Source organism: Sturnus vulgaris, chromosome 1 (assembly GCF_052056855.1).
Source record: "Sturnus vulgaris isolate bStuVul1 chromosome 1, bStuVul1.hap1, whole genome shotgun sequence".
Lineage (NCBI taxonomy): Eukaryota > Metazoa > Chordata > Aves > Passeriformes > Sturnidae > Sturnus > Sturnus vulgaris.
Window position 1 is genome coordinate 22262720 of NC_142243.1, and position 22703 is coordinate 22285422.

The following is a 22703-nucleotide window of genomic DNA, read 5'->3' on the forward strand; positions in this document are numbered from 1 at the left end:
TGAAACTTTTTTTCATATTTACAGTATAAACTGAAAGGTTCCAATAATGAGAAGTACTAAGGAGGGTGTTGAAATGTGGAAAAATGTGATTAATCTCATACAGTTCTGAAAATTGCCATCACATTAAGCCATCACATTACAACTGAGTTGTGTGCTTAAAGGCAGTTTCTGTGAGTCAGTGGATTGGTAGTAACTTCTCAGTTCTCTGTTCAGTTTTGATTTTGTGCCTCTATCCTAAATTAAATAATCTCAATATGTATCTGGGTCTGGATTTTCAAATTTCAGTTAGTCACTTGGGACTAGAGGAGAAAACAATTTAAATATCACAAGGCTGTCTCAGAATTTAGATAGGCAAATCTAACACTGTGATGTAAGAACTTTTCATCCTCCATTTTTAGAAGTTTTGTACTGAGTTTCCAGTGAGTTCAGCTGAGAAGACACCTAAATCAGATTTGCAAAAGTTGTACTTATGTGAAAGTAAGGCTGTTTCAAAAAGCCTGACTATTGACTAACATACTTCTTTTAAACACCTAACTTTGTAAACATTGATCTTATTTTTTCTTGGTTGTGTCTTTGAAGTGTGATGAGCACAATTGGCAGCTTTTTTTTCTGATTCATAGTGGTACAGATGATCTGATTTCCTTAATTTCACATTAAAAGCCCCTTAAGAATGTAGCGCAAATTACCGAAATTCTTAACCTTTGTGCAGAAAAAATGATTGAACGAGAAGCTTTCACTGAGCCTTTATGTGAACTTATTAAATTGTTTGGGTAAGTACCTCAGCCCCTCTTTTAGAGATTTAAAAACTGCTTATTAACAGGTTTTTACATTTTCTAAGGCAACTGACATATCCATACAGCATTTATCTACAAAGCACCTCTATCTGCAAGGTATCAGTTGTATCATCCTTCTTTTTCATCAACTTTTACTTGTGTCCAGTTTCTGGTGACATGAATGAGGAACCTATTTTGACTGTTTGTTATCTGTGCAGTTACACGTTACATAATTCAAAACTGTGTTGTACCTGGCCCCAGATTGCTTGGAAGCAAGGTTCCCCAAGGGCTCTTATTGCTTTAAGTCAGTCTGGGCCTCAAAAGATTCAGCAGCTAAGGGGTATTGAGGTGTGTTTTGCTGTTTCAGACAAGCTCTTAAGTGAGTTTAAAAACTTAGGGTGACACAAAGACACTCTAAGGTAAGCATTACAAAATAACAAGCCATATTACAGGAGAGAATGCACCTCAACAGGATTTAGGATTTATGTTTTCTTTAAAAATGTATTGCATGAAGTTTTGGCTATCTTCGTTGTCATGCTTTATTTTAAGTAATCTGTAGATTACTTAATAGAGTGGAATTTAGGTGTTATCCACACTTATCAGTAGTCTTCTCCTCCTCAATAATTCAGTAAAGTTATTTATGGCATTCTTGTAGCTACAGTTACTCTTGAATTTTATTTCATTTGAGGAGAATAAGGTAGAAAAAAGAAAAAAACCCGCCAGATAGAAAACTATTGGCATAGTAAAACAGATACTCAGATAAATTTTTACATAGCTTCCTCTCAGCTGTTAGGTTTAATAAACACAGGACTTCTCAGCTGAACCTTTTAGTTACCTAAGCACCCTCAGTTGTCCTGCTTTTCTTTGCTGCCACACAGTGGGGAATGAGGAGGTCCATCATGGAGTTTAATTTTCTTAGGTGTTTGCAAGTAGCATGACAAAACTGAGAATGAGTGTATAAAGTCAATAAAATGTAGCTGTGAGACTTTTCCTCTTTTAGAGCCATTCAGCACTAATTGTGGTTTCTGCAATGAATGTATTTTGGAAAATTGCATCCTCGAGTTTTGCTTTATTTTCTGTACTATGGAAATTCCACCACAATTCACTATTCTCTACTACTTCTTATGACTGAGAAGCATTTAACCAGAGGCAGGGGCTGGTTTTTTTAGAATTCAATTTGAGGTACATTAATTTCTCCGGTAAAATATTCCACTCTTGTAACTGCTTCTGTTTACCTGTCCTCTTGCCACTTTTTTTTCCCAATGTCTTGTTTCTCCCTCCCCTGCCTCCCCCAACATTTCTTCATTGTTTGCTCTCTCCTTTCTTTTTCTCTGGCAGTGTTTACAGAGGTAAACCTACCGGAAAGCTGCTTCTACAGTATGTACTGCAGAGTCCTTGGTGTAATATTAGAATGTTTACTGTTAGACAGTTTTTACCACTTACATGTTTATGTCATATCCGAGTATTTTGAATATGTTATTGAGTATTTATTAATATCCTGTTTTTAAAAATGAATTTGTTGTTGTGCTGTCTGGAGTCAGTTTATGTGGTTTACTTTTACCCATTTCAAGAGGTCTTGCCCAGAGACAAGACCCCTTTTTTCCACGTCTGCACATATCTACATAGCCTAAGTCTGTAATAGCCTGATAGTGTCTAGGTTGCAGGATCTAGTCTTCCACGTTTAAATTACATTTGTTTATTCAGTTTGTCTTGTTGCATCATATTTAAATTATGAAAATATTATCTATGAACATGCACCACTAATTGCCAACACGTGATTGCAGATTATGAAGCTTTCCGTGTAGAATCAGCATTGCAAAGAATGTGTTCATCCTAGAAAAGGTGTCCTTATCTGAAAAAATTATCAAGGGAGAAGAGCTACTGAACTTTTATGGTGACTTGATTGAAGCATAGTTGTAAAATTTTAAAATTTCATTTTGCAGGTTACCATTTCAAAAAAAGAAATCATCTGATGAGGTAAACTATTCCGTTGAAATTTCACAATCCATTGCACAACTGGGTGAGTGTAACCTGACACGCCACAATAAAATTATTATTATGCCACAATAAAATCAACTGTATTATTAGCACAATTTTAATTTATTGTTACTCCTTAGTAAATGTAGGCAATTTGTTTAAATTATTCATTCAGTCCTCTGGGCTTTTTAGTGTTAGAAACAATTTTTACTTTGCTCTGCAGCTAACCTGCAGATTGGCTAGCAGAATTACCTATTTGCCAATGTCAAAAGCTACATGAGAAAGCGTTGTCAGCACAGATGAAGAAGCAAAGGTGTATACAGCCTGTTTTATTTAATTTTAATCTGAGAAATGAGGGGATCACTGTAAACACTGAAACCGGGGATGCGAGGAATATGTATCCTTCCTGTTTCTATGCTCCCTTTATTTCATATCATATCTGCTTGGAAGAGTATCTAATGACATGGTAGTGATGACAGCCTCTCAGTGTAGTAGCTTAGTAGCTTTCCTCAGAATTCCACAACTTCTGGAACAACATCCAATGTCTTATAAGTGTAACCATAAAGCAGAGAAGGTAACTTTTTGATTAAACTTATGCTACTCCTCTAAGTTGCCTTTGTCCTCTCCAGCATGGGAGTCTGTCTCTTGAATATTTTAAAATGAAATCACAGATTTGTAGGGGATATGACCAAAGGTAATACTAAGTGCTGTAAAAAGAAGAATACTGTGTTAGTAATACTTTCTAAAAAAATTTAAAATATGTTAATTACATTTATTTGACTTTCTGACAGGTTACTTGATGAGAGTGCCAAGCTCTCAAGTTAAAATACAAATCTGTAAGAGTATTGTTAGCTTTTATAATATGGAGCTACCAGGAAAACTACTTTCAGGTAAAGCACAGTATTTGTATTTTTAATGACCTCAGCTACTTTGAAATGCCTCTTTAAATTAGCTCTTGATTAATTTTTCTTTATAACTATGGTTACTGTATCTCATATATTAAATATGTAACATTGGCAAATGTTCAATTAACATGTTTTTATAGAGGTGCATATTCTAAACCTGAAATAAGTTCATCAATGTAGAAGGAATTAATTATTACAGAATTAGCATTAAATAGCATCCAGAAAATGTGAAGTGATACAAGATCTCTGAAATGCGGGTAATGGAGGGGAGAAAAAGCAGTTAGGATCAGAATTATAAGAAGGGAAATGTAGTTTTCAACATTTTATGTGTAGCCTGGAGAGAAGCAGCTCTGGTTTCACTTGTGTTGTGAGGGATAGATCTGAACCCATCTAAATTTGATTGAGTTCATGTTATATGGACACATTTGAGCATAGGTTTGAATAAATTGTGTGACCTGTCTCTGCAGAAAGAGGCTCTGCATGAACTCAGGCATGATCAGAATCCACTGTTCCATAATTCCTTTGACTCTTAGGATGGTGCCAGGGACTGTTGTCAGGTGAAGTCAGTCATGGATCCCCTCCCAGAGGGGCACAACATCGAGTGTTCTTTGACAGCACTGGATTTATAGGCAGCCATCCTCAAGTGACTATTGCTCAAGAGTGCAGGTCAAGGAGCATGCCTAATGTCAGTGTGCTCCCCTGCTGTGTTCCTGTAGTGTGGCACTAATCCTGTGCCCTTTTACAAGTTTTCATTTATTTTAGGAGGCCCAAAGAAGCTGCTTCTACTACAGCCCTTTCAAAATTCTAGAAATATGAAAGCACCCAAATCTGCTTTTACCTTACAAACAAGACTCAAATCCTGCGAGTAGCTATGTGTGCTTTTAGTTCTGAATCTGTAAATAATTCCATCAGGATAAGTGAATGTTATTGAGCAATTTTGTTCTTTTTCCAATTTAGAAAATAAAATACGTTATCTTGAAATGAAGAATGTGTTTCAGTCTGATTTTTTTAAAGTGAAATATTTAATCTCTAAGCATATATGTAATCTTGCCGAAGTTTGACCCTTCAGAGTTCTCTTAACTATAAAGTAATATCAACTTAAAGCCTATCAGTGTGTGCTGAGTTAAAACTCATTTCACCATATGCATTATCTATATTTATCAATTTTGTACTTTATTATATTTGTCAAATATATATACATATATATGTATATATGCATAAATATATCTTTGAGCTGATTAAGATAAATTTTACTTTTATGAGTTATCATTATATAAAAATTAATTTATTTTCTCAGTGCTTCACCTTCCCTGTAATTCAGTAATGAATTACAGATTTGCATATGCATGAACAAAAGTACATTAGAAAATCAAGCTTGCAAATAAAAGTTTGAATTCATCTATTTTAAGTAATATGATGATAGAATGCAATAATTCTCTAGTGAACTGGCTACTGAAGAGAATTAGGTTGTGCACTAGCAACTTACTGATGACTGAAGAAAGTTTTTCACTTCTATAACCCTGCTTTTGCTTTCATTGTCTGAATTCTAAGAAGCAATTAATTTGTTTCTCTAGCATTGATGTCTGCTTGAGGGTGAGTCTGTTGGATATGTTTTAGGCACTACTCAGATATGAGAAAAGCAGCTCTTGTGTATTTGATTGTTTTTCTTAATAGCTTGAAATATGATACTTTATTTCAATCCTTTCTTGAGAAAGGATGAACATTTTATGTAGTAATCAAAATTCTGAGTATTTACTGCATTATAACTAAAGCTATTGTATGTGCAGGTTACCAACCAACACGTGTAAACTACAAAATCCAGATGGCTGAAGAAGGAGGATTAGCAGAAGCTCTTGTTTTGTCACTAACATTAGTTGAAAATCAACTTATTGAAAAGTTATGGGTACTTAAAGCTCTCCAGCATCTTTCCACCTCTGGTTAGTACAAACTCTTCTTTCAGTGATCTCATTGTTCTTAGATCGTTTGTTCTGTGAACATGCCTGAAACAATTACTGACCTATAGAGAATTAATTACTCCGATTTCCATAATTTCAGGAGTAAGTTGCAGACAAATGGTGAAGGCCCAAGCAGCCAGCAGGCTTTGTTTGTATCTGAATGGTGCTGATCCCTCAGGACAGCTGGTGTTCCGTTCCTCAGATATCCTATGGAGCCTGCTAGAAAATGCCTCAAAAGAAGAAGTGGTGAATCAGCTCAGCAGCTTGGAATGTGTGCAGTAAGTACAGGGAGCACTTTATGAATTAATATTGTAATTTTGGAGACATCTAAAGCATTCTATTGTATAGCATTTTGTTTGAAATGGACAGAGAAATGCAAATGGGTCTCTTATTACATCCTCATTAAGTTTTCAGTATTAACACAGTTGTTGCTGTTACAGGGCAAGAACAAGGTGCTCTGCTGCATAGTGCAGGAGGAATAGCTCTATCTATTGCTTTGTACCATAAAAGAGTTAATTGCAGCATTTTCAAGATCCTACCTTAGGCTCAACAGGCCAGTATATCTTCACTGTTGAAATGCTGATGTTACAAAATTACAAGGAATTTCTATGCTATGATATACAAGGATTATTTCTAGAACCTCTGCTGCAGGTTCTTCCTTAGTGAGTTAGATGGTTTTACATATTTAGGATTAAACTATTTCTTCTCAATAATCCAGCAATTTCCAGTTCCACATTTGAGTAAATACTATGTCATTGTATTAATTAATTATAACACACACAGTAGAAGATGCAATATTCAAAACATGCATCTTGCATCTATAAATAAATTTGATGTCTAGTGGTACTCAAAAACTCCACTTCCTAATAAAGTTTTAAGTTATTTCTCTTGCAGTTAAACCCTAAGGCTTTGAAAAGTATGATGCTGAATGAGGATTCATATGCATAGAGCTGTCCAACATTAGAATATCAAAGGAAAAGGTAAAACGCATTTCATTTTATTTTAAGTGCTTTGAAAGAAGCATTTGTCGACCTTGTCACACGTGGCTTCCGGCACTGTGATCATCAGCTACGGAATGACCTCTTGGTGATTGCCACGTTACTCGCTGAAAACCCTGCAGTACCTATGATTGTAAGTATTGTATTTCAAAGACTAATAACTTCTCCTTTGCTTTTATAGCCTTGGTATTCTTTCCCATTAGGGTTCTAATATTTTTTTCTACTGTGTCTCCAGTGCTTTTTCCTTTCTTGGATTTGCTGAGCAAGAAAACATCTTTACCTTAAAGAGACTTTAAATCTGTAGGTCATTAGCCCAGAATACTAGCATCAACCTTATTTAATACTTAGAAAACCACATTAACATTATTTATGTGCAAAATTTAATGTTAATTCTTGTATTGTTGTACGGATTCTTGAATGTACTATTCTCCTATAATGAGTTTTGCACTAGATCTCTTTTGTTGTTTGAAGATGGAGGCTATATTTAGATAACTCATACTGAATGTGTGCCTCATAACTGGGAACAAGAAGGGTGTCCAAAAATCACTCGGGAGCTCTAAGTGAGATTCTGAGAAAATAGCGACTTAGAATTAATAAAAGGCACATAAATTCTTTTAAAGGCTACATCACATGGTGCACTACCATGGCTTGCCTGAAATGTAGATGACTCATTCTTTTGTAATATTCCAGAATTTATGTAAGAAACCTGCAGAGAAATTAACTTTTTATAGATGTTAATATTGCTTTAGTCTCTTGTTTTACACTTGAGATTTACAACTTCAAATGAAGTTGTGATGTGTATACTGAATAATTAAGCAATCAGATCCCTGTGGATCTATTGGCTATTCAGGAATACGTTACTTTACTCTTAAAGAGAAGTTTTTCAATTGGCCTTGTTACTAAATGAAGATTACAGACTTTTCATTCAAGCTTTTCATTTAACACCAGCTAGTATGAAATGTCTATTATACTATTGTAGCAACATATTGGATATCTAAAGCATTCAAATTGTTTATCTGGCTGTGGAAACTGGGCACTTTATTCCTACAAAATAAGTAAACCAGATATGTATTTTTAAATCCTTATACTAAAAGGAAGAAAAATTGTTTCTATGCAAAGAAAATATTAAAGCAATTTAATTTAGGTTCTTTACTCTCAGCCTGCCTAGAGATTTTACAAGGTATAAATATCAGGTAGAAAAATCATTAACATTACCGTTTTATCCTGCCTTATAGATAATACTAGAGCAATTTGCTTCAGAATGTTCCCTTTTCTTCTTAATATACTATCCAAGCAACTTTAGAAAAGTCAGTCTTGTATTTTACATAGTTCACAAATCAGCACAAGAGTCTGAGCCTTTGAAAAGGAAATGTTTTCTCATCACAAGCAAACAAAACTCTTCTGCCTCTAATGTGCTGCATAGACACCTCCTGGCTTTGGTCCTATCCATAGTTATATTAGACATTATTATCCTTCTGTTAGCTCTGTAGGAGCTATGATTTACAAAATTTTATTTTCTGAGCTTTCCATATGTGATGTCGGTAAATTCTTCTTGCTCATACATGGAGTTTTCATACACTTACTTATAAATGCACTGAACTTGAAGTGCATTGGTATGCACAACTGATGCCACAAAATTGTATATACTGGTGACCCTGATGCAAAGCATGACCAAATGCATTTTAAGAAATACAGCTCAGAGAGCAGTGAGAATATGGTTTTCTTCTGTTAGATTATAGTGGTGAATACAAGTGTTTGGGACTTTCCAAAAGAAGCTCAGACTTGTACTGAATGAAACATGGGTTTAATTGTGCCCTTAGGACTGCAGTTAGTTATTGTTGTATAATGTTCAAATGGTTGTTCTCTTCTTTGATAAAATTCTGTTTGTTCTGCCATAGGATACATAAAATTCTCTGTTCTGAAAACATCAAACCAAAATTAAATCACAAGTCTTAATTTCACTGCAATTTAATTTAATTAATGTATGTTTTTTGAATGCCTATTAGGAAAGCGGATTTGCAAAGCTCTTAATAGTACTTGCAACATTTACTGAAGGTAAGAGATTCCATACTTCATAATTACACAATCTTTTCTTTTAATTATGATCTTTTTTGGTAACTTATCTACCATTTCCTTCATAGTTAAACTTCCCAATCCCTTGGTGAAAGGTTTTAAACTTACCTACTCAGATGAGGATTTTGAGATGAAGAAGTTACTGTTTAATATAATAGGAATCTTATCTAAAGACCCATCTGCTGTACAGGTAAGTTGTAACACAACAGAAATAATAAGTAAAAAAATAAAAATACAAAGGAATCATGAGACTATTACTTATCTGTTCATCTGCCATAGTCCAGTCCAATTGAAATTATCTGTTCTCCAAATCAAGAATTCATACATAACTTTAGACCAAGTCCTGCTATTGGAAAGCAGCATACAATTTCTATTTTAGAAAGTTACGAACTTAGACCATGCTATGAAAATTGCTGGCAAGTGACTGCAGAGCTTTATTGAAATACTCCTGAAGAACATAATAAAATTTAGCAAACTGCAATCTGTGGGAAAGCTACAGAATAGAAAAAGGTTGCCTGTACTTGTAGTGTTCATGATATAGTTTCTCAATAAAAAAATAATTTTGTTACTGTAGGACAGATAAAGTTGACTCATCCTTTAGATTTTTCTTATTTGCATGTGAAATCTGTAAAATATCTCTCTTTTTCTTTGTCTGGACTCTGCAGCTCCTCAGTGAAAATCATGTGATGCCAGCTTTGCTTTATTATGTAAAACTAAATCATCGAAAGCCTGGACTTCCTGACTGGTCTGCTGCCCAATATGAAGAATTACAGCTTCATGCAATTGCTGTTTTAGCTTCAGCGGCTCCTGTGTTAGTAGATAAATATTTGTCCTGCCAAGCGAATACTCTTCTCCTTGTGTTTCTAGAGTGGTGTATAGGCCCAGGTCAGTGGGAACTCATGGCTTTCACACACAGATAACCTCAAAACAGTTCAACTCAACCGACTTTCTTTGACAGGAAAGGAAAATGTAAAACTCATGATGCCAGCATGATTCTTTTTCTTAGGTCACCTAGGAAACAAATGTTTCCAAAAAACAACCAACCATCCTCTTTTTTTTTTTTTCTACTGAAGGATGAGCTGGTGCCCCTTTCCCTGTGTACCACTATATTGATCCTCCTTCAGACAAACATCTCTGCTGTCTGTGTTTGAAGTGAGCCAAGCCCTTCCCTTGTGGCAAGAAATCCAATCAGTAATTCCTGCCATGGGACAGGACGTGTTAACTCAGAGTCATACATAGTGAGACAGGTTTCAGACTAAAGCTGGCTTCTGGGCATCAGATAAAAGTGTGGGCTAAGGAAAAAGATAACTAAGTGCACTCAGTTTTGTTGACCACATTTCTAAGGATAGATATTTTTCATCATAAAATCGGTATGTCTTCTTAGGAAAAAAATTTTATTTGGGTTGAATGGACAGCAAAAGGTTGATATTAAATGTCCTGCTGAACACAGCATATTTTGAGTTTGTAAAACTGCTCATGAACCTAGTAAGGTTAAAAAATGTGTCATAATTTTAAATGTTCACCATTTTTTTACACATGTAAAAAGTATAATCCTACATGAAAAGGCTTATTACTAGATAGTTTTAAACAGGAATAATTTCTAACTTCAATGGAGTTTGGGGGTTTTGTTGTTGTTGTGGTTTGGGTATTTTCTTTTTTATTTGTTTTCATTTTTCTTGAGCACGTTATTCTGAACATAGATTGTCTGCATTCATTGTGGTTGCTCCACAGATCCTTTCTTTGGTCGAGGTCACAGTTTCCATGGAACAGGTGGTCGTGGCAACAAACTTGCACAAATGCGCTACAGCCTCCGAGTGCTGAGATCTGTTGTGGCCCTTTATGATGATGCTGTGAGCATTAATTTGTGTGACCAGGGAGCAATTAGCCAGCTACTGGGTAAAGCACGATTCGTATTGCTGTTCTTTAATTAGTACATTTCTGTTGACGCTAAGAATGTTCCTGCATTTTAGTGTGCTGTGTTTTAGTGTGTCATTCCTTTGACTGCTGAAAAACTGAAAAAACCTCTATCAATTAATCCGAGATGTAACTGATTTGATGTTAATGGTTTTTTTTCCATTTCAATACACATTGATCGAGTTAAGCCAAACTGACAATTTTAAAAATCCATGTGTTTTATTTCAGAGCAAAAGCTGGCCCTTCTCACTTTATGTTACTGCATTTACTAGATCTTCTTCTCGTTGTAGCAGTCCCCAGAAACTCCAGCCCATGAGTATTTTTGCACCTAGGTCTATCACGGTGTTGCTTTCCACAAGTCCTCTTTAGCATGGTATAAAACGAATAACAAAGTACCTTTAAATGAACAACGTGAACAAAAAAAGCAGAATAAAATTGCTCAATCACTGCTCCTGCAAATTTAGACTATTTCTTATTCAGTAACACATACCTGCTGTTAAATTTTGGTTTAAGTTCCAAACCAAACTGGTTTAAGTTATTTGCTTACAATAACAGAAAGTTTTCAGTACTCTGAAGGAAACAAAACAGGAAAGATCCTGTGGAATTGAAAGAGTATGTTCTAATAAAAAGCCTAGAAATGAAGCATTTTATAGCTTCAGTTCAACTCCAGTGAAAACTCTGTGGAAACCTACAGCTTTTAGTGAAAGCAAAATTAATACTATCCTTTGTATATCAGAATCAAGTCACTTTTCTTACTCTAGGGGGATTTTGTGTATGAATGCCCTCTTCCACATAGTGGTTCTAAGGCTGATTTTCTCATCAATGGTGATATTTCATGTCTTTCCCACATTTCCACTGTCAGTTCAAAGATTTGTGAAGCTGTGGAGTAGAGTGAACCAGCCAGTTTGTTGTCTTTTTCTACGACTTCCTTAATTCATATCAGTTCCCTGAATTCCTTGCACTGGCAAAGGGGCAGCACAGAGTCTGAGCAAAGAAGAAATCAGTGCAAGTTGCTGTCATTAACTCTGTCACCAAGAGTAAAGGCACGAAACTGCAGCGTCATAGTGCTGCACTTCTGGAAGCTATTGTTAAAACACAGGAGATAAAACTGAACTTACTTTAAAAATCCTTTCATGTAAATTTGAGGTTTTTTTAAAAAGCAGCAGCTGTAATAGAATTTTGACTTATGTATAGGGGCATTCATATATATAAAACATATCCATTTACAGACATCTTAAAGTATGCAGCAGACAAATCAAAAGAAAAAGAAGATACTGTTCTACTGGAAATCCAAGCTGACATATTATTTATATTGTCTGTTCTGTGTGAAAATGATGTCCTCAGAAAGGTATGTATCTTTCTATCTTACACTGTGCAGAAAATGTCAAAACATACTATATTTTCTTTTAAAGGACACTGCTTTTTTGTTTTAATTGAAAAGCGGGTGTCAATTGTAGTTCATTGTTAACAAGTCATGTTTCTTGACACGGCTAAACTACAAAAACACTCAGAAATTCACTAGCAAGTGTTGAACCTATTTGATTGTTAATTTACATTATTTTTAAATTGAATATGAGAGTGTGTTAAGAAATGAATTAGTACTTTGGAAAAATTGAAAATCTTTTTTCCTATATATATATATATCCTGCTCTAACAAGTGGACCAAATTTATTACAATATAAATATTTACATTTCCCATTGTATTTTCTTACATGTTTAAATTTAGTAAATATTGCTTAAACAACTTTGCTTTAATTAAAATTTCAACAGGAAATCTTCAGCTGTGAAGGAATTGATACACTTATCCCATTCTTTAAGATGGATCCAAGGAAGTTATATAGTGGATTAGGCCACAATTGTCTCCTCCTCAGTGCCCTCGACTGCTTGTGGTTAGTGAAGTATTTTAGCAGCCGTAACTTGGAAAAAATTCAAGTCTTGTATTTTTTAGGTCTGCAATGCTATGTCCTTACTCTGCACATGTAGGCCTTTCTTCTGTGTATAATGTATAAAAATTCATCATAAAACTTGACTAATTAAAAATCATGCAAAAGAAGTGGAATATACTGCATGTAAGACTTTTTAAAATACGGATTGTGTGGCAACCTCACTCCCCACAGAGTGACCTCCTGACATGCAGACTTACTCAAGACTTTCTAAGAGAGGCATATGGTTAGAGTCTGTAAATAACTTTAGAGAAGTAAACAGCAGGCAAGAATAGACCAGTATTAGCAAAAAACTGTGTAAGCATAAAAATTGTTTGTAAACTGGCTATATTGGGCGAGAAATATTTTAAAGATTTCAAATACATAGGAGTAAAATAAAAACTTCATTTGTTTTAAGGCAGAGGTTGATAAATACATTAAAAATTGAATATGTTTGCTGTGAGAAAACAGTGATACAGGAGATCTCTTTAGTTTCTCTGTTAATAACCATAGCAAAGGAACTAAAGAGGCAACAGTAATATGAATGCTGGCTTTGATGATTTTAATCTGGGAGAAGCAAACTGTTGCCAAAAAAAGGCTTGCTTGACTCACCCCTTTGATTTTTCTGGCAGAAATATTCACACAGCCCTGCAATAAACCGGATTAGGGACATGACCTGGTTAAATTTTAAACTCGTTTACTAAGTTAGTTTCGGTTCAAATACATATTCCAATTCACTGAGAACCTGCCAAATTTCTTAGGTTGCTTCAAGGAAGGTGTGCCACCTGCAGGAGAAAAAAGAGCAGTCAAGTAGTTATTTAGTTATAAGTGTAAATGAAAAGGCACATGAAACATGATTTTTCTACTCCCTGAAGGTATGAAGCATATGCAATTCAGCAGAATAAATGAGATTATTGTAGAATCTTCAGAAGCATAGCAGTGTTTCTACATAAGTGAAATTATTTCTGTTTAAGGTCCTGTGTCATTGGATGTTACATTGCAGAGGACTCTTTTATTGAAAAACAGGGCATTTCTCTCCTTCTGGATTTGTTGGCAGTAGGTATTTTTATTATTGGTTTTGTAGAATGAAAGAGTAGGAAAACAACATGGAAAATTGCATTATTTTTGTTGCCATACCTCCTAAAACTGGGTTTGGTGGTTTTTTTTGTATTATATCAAACAAATAAAAAACCCATCAAAACCAACAAAACCCACAAACAAATAAAAAACCGCCAGTATATTTAATTCCATGAGACAGACCCATATACGTGCTCAGGAATTACTGAATAGGTTTTCCGTGTATTTTTTCCTTCTTTCCTTTTTTTTTTTTTTTTTTTTTTTTTTGGTACATATTTGACAGAGGTACTTTTTAATTTAACAAAATTGTACTGTTTTTGAAAAGAAAATGCAAATCGTGCTCTTAATTTGGATAACATCTCTCTTTAGAAAAGCACTTAAGTTAGTAAGAGCACTTGATGGCTTGAACAGTTTTTATGTTTTTTATGTTTTTAGTTTTGAGGTTACTTAGTACATGTATCTCGTGTGTAGAGCTACTTCAGTTGATCTTGGACATAGAAATGGCACAGACATTTCACCTCTTACAAAATAAAAATGCACCTTCCTTGGTTCATTCACTCCTCATTCGTACTGGTTTGACTGTCAGCCCCTGATGTTCTTGCAGTGCAAGGCTGCAGACCCTCAGAATAACAGAATCAGAATGGCCTGGGTTGGAAGGAACCTTAAACATCATCCAGTTCCAACTCCTCTGGCCGTGGGCAGGGCCACCTTCCACTAGATCAGGTTGCTCGAAGCCACATCCAGTCTTCATGGTTGGCACATCCACAGCTTCTCTGGACAACCTGTTCTAGTCCCTTACCAGCCTCAAAGTAAGGATTTTTTCCCCAATATTTAATCTAAACTGACCCCCTTTCACTTTGAAGCCCTTGCCTCCTCTCAGCTGCTGTCAAAAGATCTGGCCACAAAACAGATGTGCTGTGTGGTACTGCTCAGCCTCTGCCTTCAGTCTGTTTCTTACAACAATAAATCTTAGTAGCAGTGTATTCTCCAGCACGTGATTCTGGAGGTGTGTACACAAAACCTACTGTGTAATTCTACACACAGGAATGCATCTTATATGTTCCTACACTCATGCCCCTCATTTTCCCTGATTTATGGAACTTTACATGGCAGGGTTCCAGAAACTTTAAGGATTTACAAGTTTCGACACAAATTTTGTGCAAATGCTAGTAATAAAGGGCTTGCAGTTACGTGATTATGTAGTACACAATTTCTCAGAAAGTAGACATCACTGTGTTTTCAAAAGTTTAAAACTTTCTTTACTTTTTCCTTGACCAAGTTAAAGGAAAAGAACCTGTGCAATATAATTCTTGGAATCTTGGTTGAATTTTCTGACAACCCTAAAACCACTTTGCACTTGAGTATCTGGCGAGGAAAGAGAGATCAAACAGCAGCTAATCTTCTAATACAGTTATGGAGACAGGAGGAGTTGGATTTGGGAGTCAGACGTGATCAATATGGAAGGATTGTTGGTAAGGTTTATGATGCATGTGGAACTGTGAGCAGTCCAGTAAAATAATGACATTATTTGCTTTTGTAGGCTGAATTCTGATGACAGTAAATAAGAGTATTTATAGCTTTACACCATAATTCTTACCAAACCTAAAATACCTTCTGTTCCATTTATTTTTTTTTTCATTTTATTTATTCATTTATTTTCATTCCATTCTGGCCACTATATGTCATTTTCTACATCAGCTGGGAAAGACCCAAGTATTGAACAGAACTATGATGAGCTTTTCTAATGCTGGACAGTTAAACTGCTTAATTTCTTCCACTTTTAAAAGGCATTGTGTTTTGTTATATATTGTAAAAAGAAGTGAATGCTGTTGTCACAAATTTTTAGTTATGCTAATTAAAATTTCCTGACCCAAATTATGTTCAAACTGCTGGCCAAACAATCAAAAAAATTCTACATGGTGTCCACAAAGTAAGATGGATTTCCTCTAACTTTGGGAACATATTACATCTTCATTCTTCTACTCTGATTTTGTTTTTTTATATTATTAGACACTAAGAGACCTATTGTTACCAGCTTCCAGAAATTGCAAAAGGCCATTCCAGTGCCTGCCAGTTGTCCCAGTTTTGCCATCATGGAAGTTGCAGAGAGCATACGGGCAAAAATTTACTCATTATTTTGCAAGCTAGGTAAGACAAATGAATTGCCTTGTCGGTGTCATATTTGTAATTAAACTGACTTGTTCACTGGTCATCAATAAAGTCACTATAAAAAAAAAGGTCAAAGGAAACATTGTGATTCAGCATCAGTACTCTCTAATTAACAGATACCTGGTTGCTACATTTTTTTTAAAAGTCTCTCTTTATTGAGATTTCAAGACTTCCCCTCTACTTTGCTGCCGTACCACCAGGAAGAATTTTCTTAGGATTAAACCTAAAATTAGCTTGAAATCCTCTGCAATTATTTTCCCACACACAATATCTCTTTCACATATTTTAGCACTTCTACATTTATTTCTCTAGATTGAGAAAGATATTACTCATTGATTGCATTTTCTAACATAACCTCTAATTATTCTTCTTTTTTCTGGAGTCTTTCCAATTGATTCAAATTCTTCATTGTCTGTAGTGTCTCAAAGCTGAACACAATACTCCAGCAGAAGCCTCACAGCCAGATAGAGCTATGTTACACTACACATCTTGTAAATAAACATTCAGGCATAAATGTAGCAATAGCTGTATTCCTAGTGGCCTGATATTGTTTGTTCACTCAAAATGTTGTATAGGCACCTACCATCCTGGATTTGTACAGGTGGTTATTCCTACAGTTAGAATTTTCTGTTTGTCCTTACTGAATTAAATTCTGTGTTTTTAGATAATTTTTCACAGTGCAAGATTAATTTGCATTTTAATCTTTTCTTTCAAAGTGTGGCAGTCCCTCTTGATTTTTTTTGTTTGCACACTGAGTATGAATACTCATTATACCCTTGTCTTAAAACCTAAACTTAAGTCAAGATAAGTGATAAATTCTTCCACATCCATGAGATTTTTTTTTCTGTCTGTAGAACAAAAGTTGGGTCTGAGTTTTCAGTAATTTATGTTGGATACTAATTTTTTTAACTGCTAACATTTATTTGCATTATCATTATTTGTTTCAGGGGGTTTTTTTTAGGCTTATTTTTGTTTTTATGTCCATCCTCTGCAGGTTCAGAGATAATCAGTAATTGTTCTGAGATGGCTTCAGCCAGTTCTCTGCTTTACATATAGAATGAGCTGGTTTGAAAACATCCTTAGTTTCTCTAATAATCTATAGCTACTTGCTTCTCTGTTGCTAACCCAAGTTCTTACTAATTTTACTAGTGTTAATTATGTTAAATGTTGGATCACAGCTGGATTCTTTAATAAAATAAAAAGGCATAAGATTTTCTTCCAGCTTTCTCCTATATTCACAGATATCTTCCATGTTAGTTATAGACATTGTACTGTCTCCTGTGAAGTACTGAAATTACATGAAAGTGGATAATAACATATGGAAATATTTCATAGTTTTTTCTCAGCAACTTCCTCTTACTATTAAGCTCCATAACAGCCTGTAACATGACGATCTAGAAAAACAGTGGTGGTAAATGGTCTTTATTTAGTATTATATGTATTTTAGTATTATTCTATGGTATTTCTTAGCTTCAAAACATGATGTAATTATACTCTAGACAGATTCTACTTTCCTAGTTACCACACAGATGATACGATGACGTCTAGAAAGAGATTTGATAACTCTATTTAGTTTTTTTTAATTAAGTGCCATTATCATTCAGTGTGAAAAAAAAAAAAAAAAAAAACTAACATAGTCTCAGCTATGTTTCTCAGCTAACCATACTTCCCTGCCTTATTCCTTTACACATATTGGGAACATTTTTAAAAGGTCATGATGCTCATGGCATTACACTGAAGACAAAAATGTACAAGATGGGGGGACACCCTCATTAGACAGCTTTGAAATAAAGCACTTGTGTAATTTTCCTATTGGCTACTTCACAGTTAAAGCAAACTCTTTATATGCTGAACTGCTGCTCTAGAACCCGTGATCTGTAGACTCAACTGTTTGTCTGCTTTAACAGAAAACAAACCCTTGCCACTAAAGTGTAGCATCCTGGCCTACCAAATGAATAGAAGGCTGACAGAGCCATTCATAAGTAAAGATTTTAGTACAGAGAGAGTGTATTATGGAGAAATGGGGGTTTTTATCAGCAAAAGCCTGCTCAGGATCAAGAGTGACTGACTGGGGTATGTGTGATGAAGATTTTGCATGTGTTCATATGACAAATAAGATGTATTTTTTTAGAATATTATATTTTAAGATAAATTCATCATACTGATGTGATTAATATTGTTTTAGGTTTTGAAAATTTACCTGGCTTATCTGCTAAGGATTTTGTTACCCTTGCTATTATACAACGTTATATTGACTTCAAAGTGAGTATAGTTCAAGCAAATATTACTATTGTACCTGCATTCCCAGAAATAGCAAGTATCTCTCAGGACACAACGAACAAATGACCCTTCAAAAGCTGTCACCTATAACTTCACATAGTGAAAGCCAGTATTCACCAGCAAAAGAAACCATCCCACCTCCAATATTGCATCAATCCCCATGTTCTTGCTTCATACTGCTACAAATGTTTGTGACCATGCAGCAAATAAGACTAGAAACCAGTGCTTGTTAAAAATAACTCAGAAAAAAATAGTTTTAACTGTTTGCCAGATGAATACAGGAATGTGCCAGGAGTAAGAAATTGGGGAAAGACTGAAGAGTAGGACTGTGTCCTTGCACAGTAAGGTCAGTTTAAGAGATACTGTTAAAAATGACATTAAAAACACATTCTTAAAAAGGTTCTTCCGTGCTTTGCTGTCTGTCCCCATATGCAGTATCCGTCCGTCCATCCATCCATCCATCCATCCATCCATCCATCCATCCATCCATTCTGTGTAAACTTAAGAATGGTGTGCCTATAGGAAACTACAGCAGGGTAACGAGCTTTGTGAGAACTGTCTGGCTAAAAAGATGCTTTCATTTATGATAAATTTATGCTGAGGAACAAAGTCTGTGAGAGCTTGCAGTGTTCAGAAAATAGCAAGACTTAGTCTTTGGTTGGTAATTCCAGTTTCCATTGATGGCTCATGTTGCAGTTTGCTCTAATAATGTCTGCAATTTGAGATTTTAAGTAGTAGGCAGTAGGACTCAGCACTTCACTCTTGTAATTTGGTATCTTGAAGCTATTTCTCCTGAATTTCTGTAGTTATCAGCATTCTTGTTACTCCTCTTTGAATCAAGTTTGGTCTTGGGAAGGCTTAGGGAGGCTTATCATGAATGAATCTGGTACAGTATTAGTGCATAACCTCGCATAAAAATTGTGACTAGTCAAACAACAGTAACGAGAGAGATGGTTGCTCTATTTTATTTTGAATAATTGTAACTGAAGAATGAGATAAATACCAAATCATATGGTGTATGTTTCACACACAGGTTGGAGAGGTTTGGAGTGAAATATGTGCAGAGATAGAAGAAGAATTCAGGCCTGTTTCGCCAGATGAGAGAGCCTTGAAAGTTATTTCAGAGATAACAGAAAATACTGGAAGAACGGTTGTTGCTCTGCAGACTGAAGTGCTTGAAAAACAGCACCACGACATAATCCAGGAAGAGAAAAAAGTTTACAAAAAAGTAAGACAAAGGAGTATTTAAACAAGGAAAGCCCACCAAAGCTTTTTTCCCATTTATGTGCAGATTTTCTTATTATATAATGTTGAGAATCCTATACATGTACACTGCTTGAAAATTTTAACATTAAATTAAATTAGGTTAACTTCAGTCCTCCCAGCTTGTATAATTTCCACAGTATTTAGAGAGCAGCATAAAAAAATGAAGCAGTATCATCAGTTATGCATCAGCAATGGGGTAACAAGAAAAGATCGTTATTTTACTATAGAGTTACACCCATGTTCATTTGTAGCAGATAACAATACAAAGTACCTGTTACAACTACACCTTCTTCTTAAAATGAAATATAAGTCTCTATTATAAGCTCCCTTGCTGAATATTCACAGACTTTTATTAGTTCAGAAAGTAAAAGGCTTTGTGCTTCCCAGCATGCTGGGAATGAAATGATATGGACATTTTGCAGCTTTGGTTATAAGGCAAACATTTTGTGGTTTTGCTCATCTGTTGTCTCATCCTTTTCTACTTTCTGAGAAATAAGATCAGTTGATCAAGTTAGTTGTCTGATCTCTTATGCTAGTGTTTTTTGAGGGATTGTCTTGCATTGTGATGACTGCACTTTTGTCACCTGAACTAAGTCTATCTCTTTTATTCAGCATTTGAGAGTAAGAATATACAGAAAGCATTCCTGAAAGAGCTGGGCCTCATCCAACATATGTGTTGGAAGAGAGGAAAATTAGTTTGCACAAAGTAAGCCTCTCTCTGTTTTTAAAGGAAGTGCATAAATGAAGTTTTTAAAGGGCAAGTACTTTCCTACCACATTATCCTCCAATCTCAGGTGAGAGGGATGAGCTAAGGTAGCCCAAGGGGTGCAGGTGAGCATTCTTTTTAAACGGTACAAACAATGATATCAGAAGAGATTTGATATGAGAAGAGGATTGTGTTGCATGCTGTAAATCTCAATTTATATTACAGATCCAAGCTGCCCAAATACAGAAAGAATTGCAGAAGAAATCTTGGGAAGATTTCTTGACTCGGACGTCAAACTATGAGGCATTGAAGGTAAGAAACCTGATGGAGCAAAAAATTTACAATCATGGTGTAATTGTAATAACTGTGAAGTTCCAAAGACAATTTCTTAATGAATTATAAGGATATTCAAGTAGAAGTGATAGTAAATTTTATATTCACACAGACATAGAAGAAGTAACCATAACATGTATTGGAAAAGTTATACAATCTTTGATTCTTCTGACTACAATCACAAATCACAACATTGTCACTTGAAATTGAGGAGTGGGTGTATATATGTGTGTTTCTTCTAAAACTGTTGAAACTACAAGTCTGTTTGTTCTTACTTTTCTTTATTTTTTCTGATCTTCATTCTCTTTTTTTAGTACAGCACACATCTTTCAAGATGGGAAATATTTTATGATTAAAGGAGTTTCTTCTATCAATATTTGCACTTTCCCAAAAGAACATAAAATATTAGGAAATATTTGGCAACCAGACTAAGTTGGAAAATATATGAAATCAGACTTAAAAGAAAAACTTTTGGAGCTAAATTTAATTTTTCTTCATTTCCCAATGGACTTGCAAAGGAGAACAATTTTCTTTCTATGCAAGCATCTCCCTGGCCTCTGGAAAGATGTATGCTAGAATTAGAAATTAAAAAGGGACAGAAAAAGGACCTCAAGAACTACAGACTCATTAGTTTTAGCTGAGTCACTGGGAAGCATTTTTAGGCATATGAAGGGTAAGGAGATTGGTATAGAATGTCATGAATTTACCAAGGACAAATCATGCCTTACCAACATAGTTGCCTTATGTGACAAAATTATTTATTCTGGAAAAAGAGGTAGGGAGATGTCTATTCCCCTGGCTTTAGCAAGGTTTTCAGCAAGGTCCTGTGTAGCATTCTTGTAGTCAAAATGGGGATATATGGACTAGATTACATACAGGGAGACTACAAGCTGTGGGAAAAACTGGCTGGACTGATTGGTTCTAAAGGACAGTGGTCAGTGATCAAAGTTAAACTAGTGGTCAGTTTTAAGTGCTATTCCTCTGAGTTAATTATAGGGTTGATTATACAGTGTTGGTTTAAAATTTTCATTAGTGACTTGGATATTGGATCAGTATCCATCCTCATGAAGTTCAAGGTGTGGATGCCCCATGCCTGGATGTGTTTTAGGCCAAGCTGGATGGGGCTCTGAGCAACCTGGTCTGGTGTCCCTGTCCACGGCATGGGAGTTGGAACTAGATAAACTTTATTGTCCCTTCCAACCCAAATCATTCTGTGATTCTTCAGTTCTATGACACTGAGCTGGAGGAAGCAATCCATATGCTGGGAGGTAGGGTTACTCTTCAGAAGCTGGACGGATGGGCTGACCAAAAGTTCATGAAGTTCAGGAAAGGAAAATGTGAAGTTCACCTGGGAGGTATTGAGATTGTATTGAGATGCCTCGGCAGAGCTGGGTCTGCCTGGAGAGGCGGCTGTGAGAGGTGGAAGCTGACCGTGAGGCAGCAGTGTGCTCTTGTGGCCATGGAGGCTCACAGCAGCCAGGGCTGCATTGCACAGAACACAGCAAGCAGGGATTCCCTTCCCACCCTTGCAGTGCCACGTCCGTTTATTCTGGTTTTGGGTGCTCAGTACAAGAAAGAGTCAAAAAACAGGGAGAGGGTACTTACACTAAAGGCAAATAGAATTATAATTTCTTTTATTTTGTCATGTTGTTTGCATATTTTCAAATGAGTGTGAATGACACAATCAATGCAGATTGAAACAGTTTTACCTTTTTTTCTGACTATCTTTAGAAAGCAAAAATACTTCAGGAAACATTAATAGATGCTTCGAGATCTAAAGCAAAGATTGAAAATGGACTAGACCACTCTACTGATATTCCAGGACTCCATAAAACAGTAAGTGATCCTTAATAACACTGGTTTATTTTCATTAATAGGTAAGTGCTATGGGGTTTGTTCTGTCTGTATACATGCTGCTGCTTACTCTTTCTTTAATAATGTTTATGACAAGCTCCAAGCACATAAGAATTAATCTGTATCTTCTGCAAATCACCACTTCCCGTTCTGACATAGCCTTAGACAAGCACTTTGCCAGAATGAGATTCAGATGTGCAGATTACTCTGAAAAAGTGTGGGCAGGATGGACCCTATGCTATGTGACATGTACCTGTCGTGAGACAGCCATTCATGAAAACCTTGCTGAGGTCAAGACCTCCTCCTTTCATTGAGTACATCTGTGCAATCTTTGATACATCCATAGAGGTGTCCTTTATCAGCAACATGTTCCCTGACTGTCTGCACATAAGCCACTTGTTGCATCTGCAGAAAACATTTTGTTCTCATTTCTATCAGTTAATTGAAGTGTGAGAAGATAAAAAGCCTTTGTTAAGATCTTATTCACACCTAACAGCATAT

General features: G+C 35.5%; 1 protein-coding gene across 2 annotated transcripts in view; it reads left to right on the plus strand.

The window, feature by feature from the left end:
- The window catches only part of CFAP69 (cilia and flagella associated protein 69), a 28198-nt gene that overhangs the window by 2215 nt on the left and 3280 nt on the right, over positions 1 to 22703 (plus strand). Inside the window, exons 4-23 of one of the 2 annotated variants that reach the window (XM_088161392.1) lie at positions 661 to 770; positions 2112 to 2150; positions 2717 to 2793; positions 3542 to 3640; positions 5443 to 5592; positions 5711 to 5888; positions 6618 to 6741; positions 8615 to 8663; positions 8750 to 8871; positions 9347 to 9566; positions 10413 to 10577; positions 11825 to 11943; positions 12366 to 12484; positions 13492 to 13573; positions 14874 to 15066; positions 15605 to 15742; positions 17949 to 18025; positions 19077 to 19271; positions 20241 to 20327; positions 22080 to 22184. In XM_088161392.1, coding sequence (XP_088017518.1) covers positions 661 to 770; positions 2112 to 2150; positions 2717 to 2793; positions 3542 to 3640; positions 5443 to 5592; positions 5711 to 5888; positions 6618 to 6741; positions 8615 to 8663; positions 8750 to 8871; positions 9347 to 9566; positions 10413 to 10577; positions 11825 to 11943; positions 12366 to 12484; positions 13492 to 13573; positions 14874 to 15066; positions 15605 to 15742; positions 17949 to 18025; positions 19077 to 19271; positions 20241 to 20327; positions 22080 to 22184 — 2448 coding nt within the window. The remainder of the gene's footprint in view (positions 1 to 660; positions 771 to 2111; positions 2151 to 2716; positions 2794 to 3541; positions 3641 to 5442; positions 5593 to 5710; positions 5889 to 6617; positions 6742 to 8614; positions 8664 to 8749; positions 8872 to 9346; positions 9567 to 10412; positions 10578 to 11824; positions 11944 to 12365; positions 12485 to 13491; positions 13574 to 14873; positions 15067 to 15604; positions 15743 to 17948; positions 18026 to 19076; positions 19272 to 20240; positions 20328 to 22079; positions 22185 to 22703) is intronic. The other variant, XM_014875597.2, reaches the window with a different exon arrangement.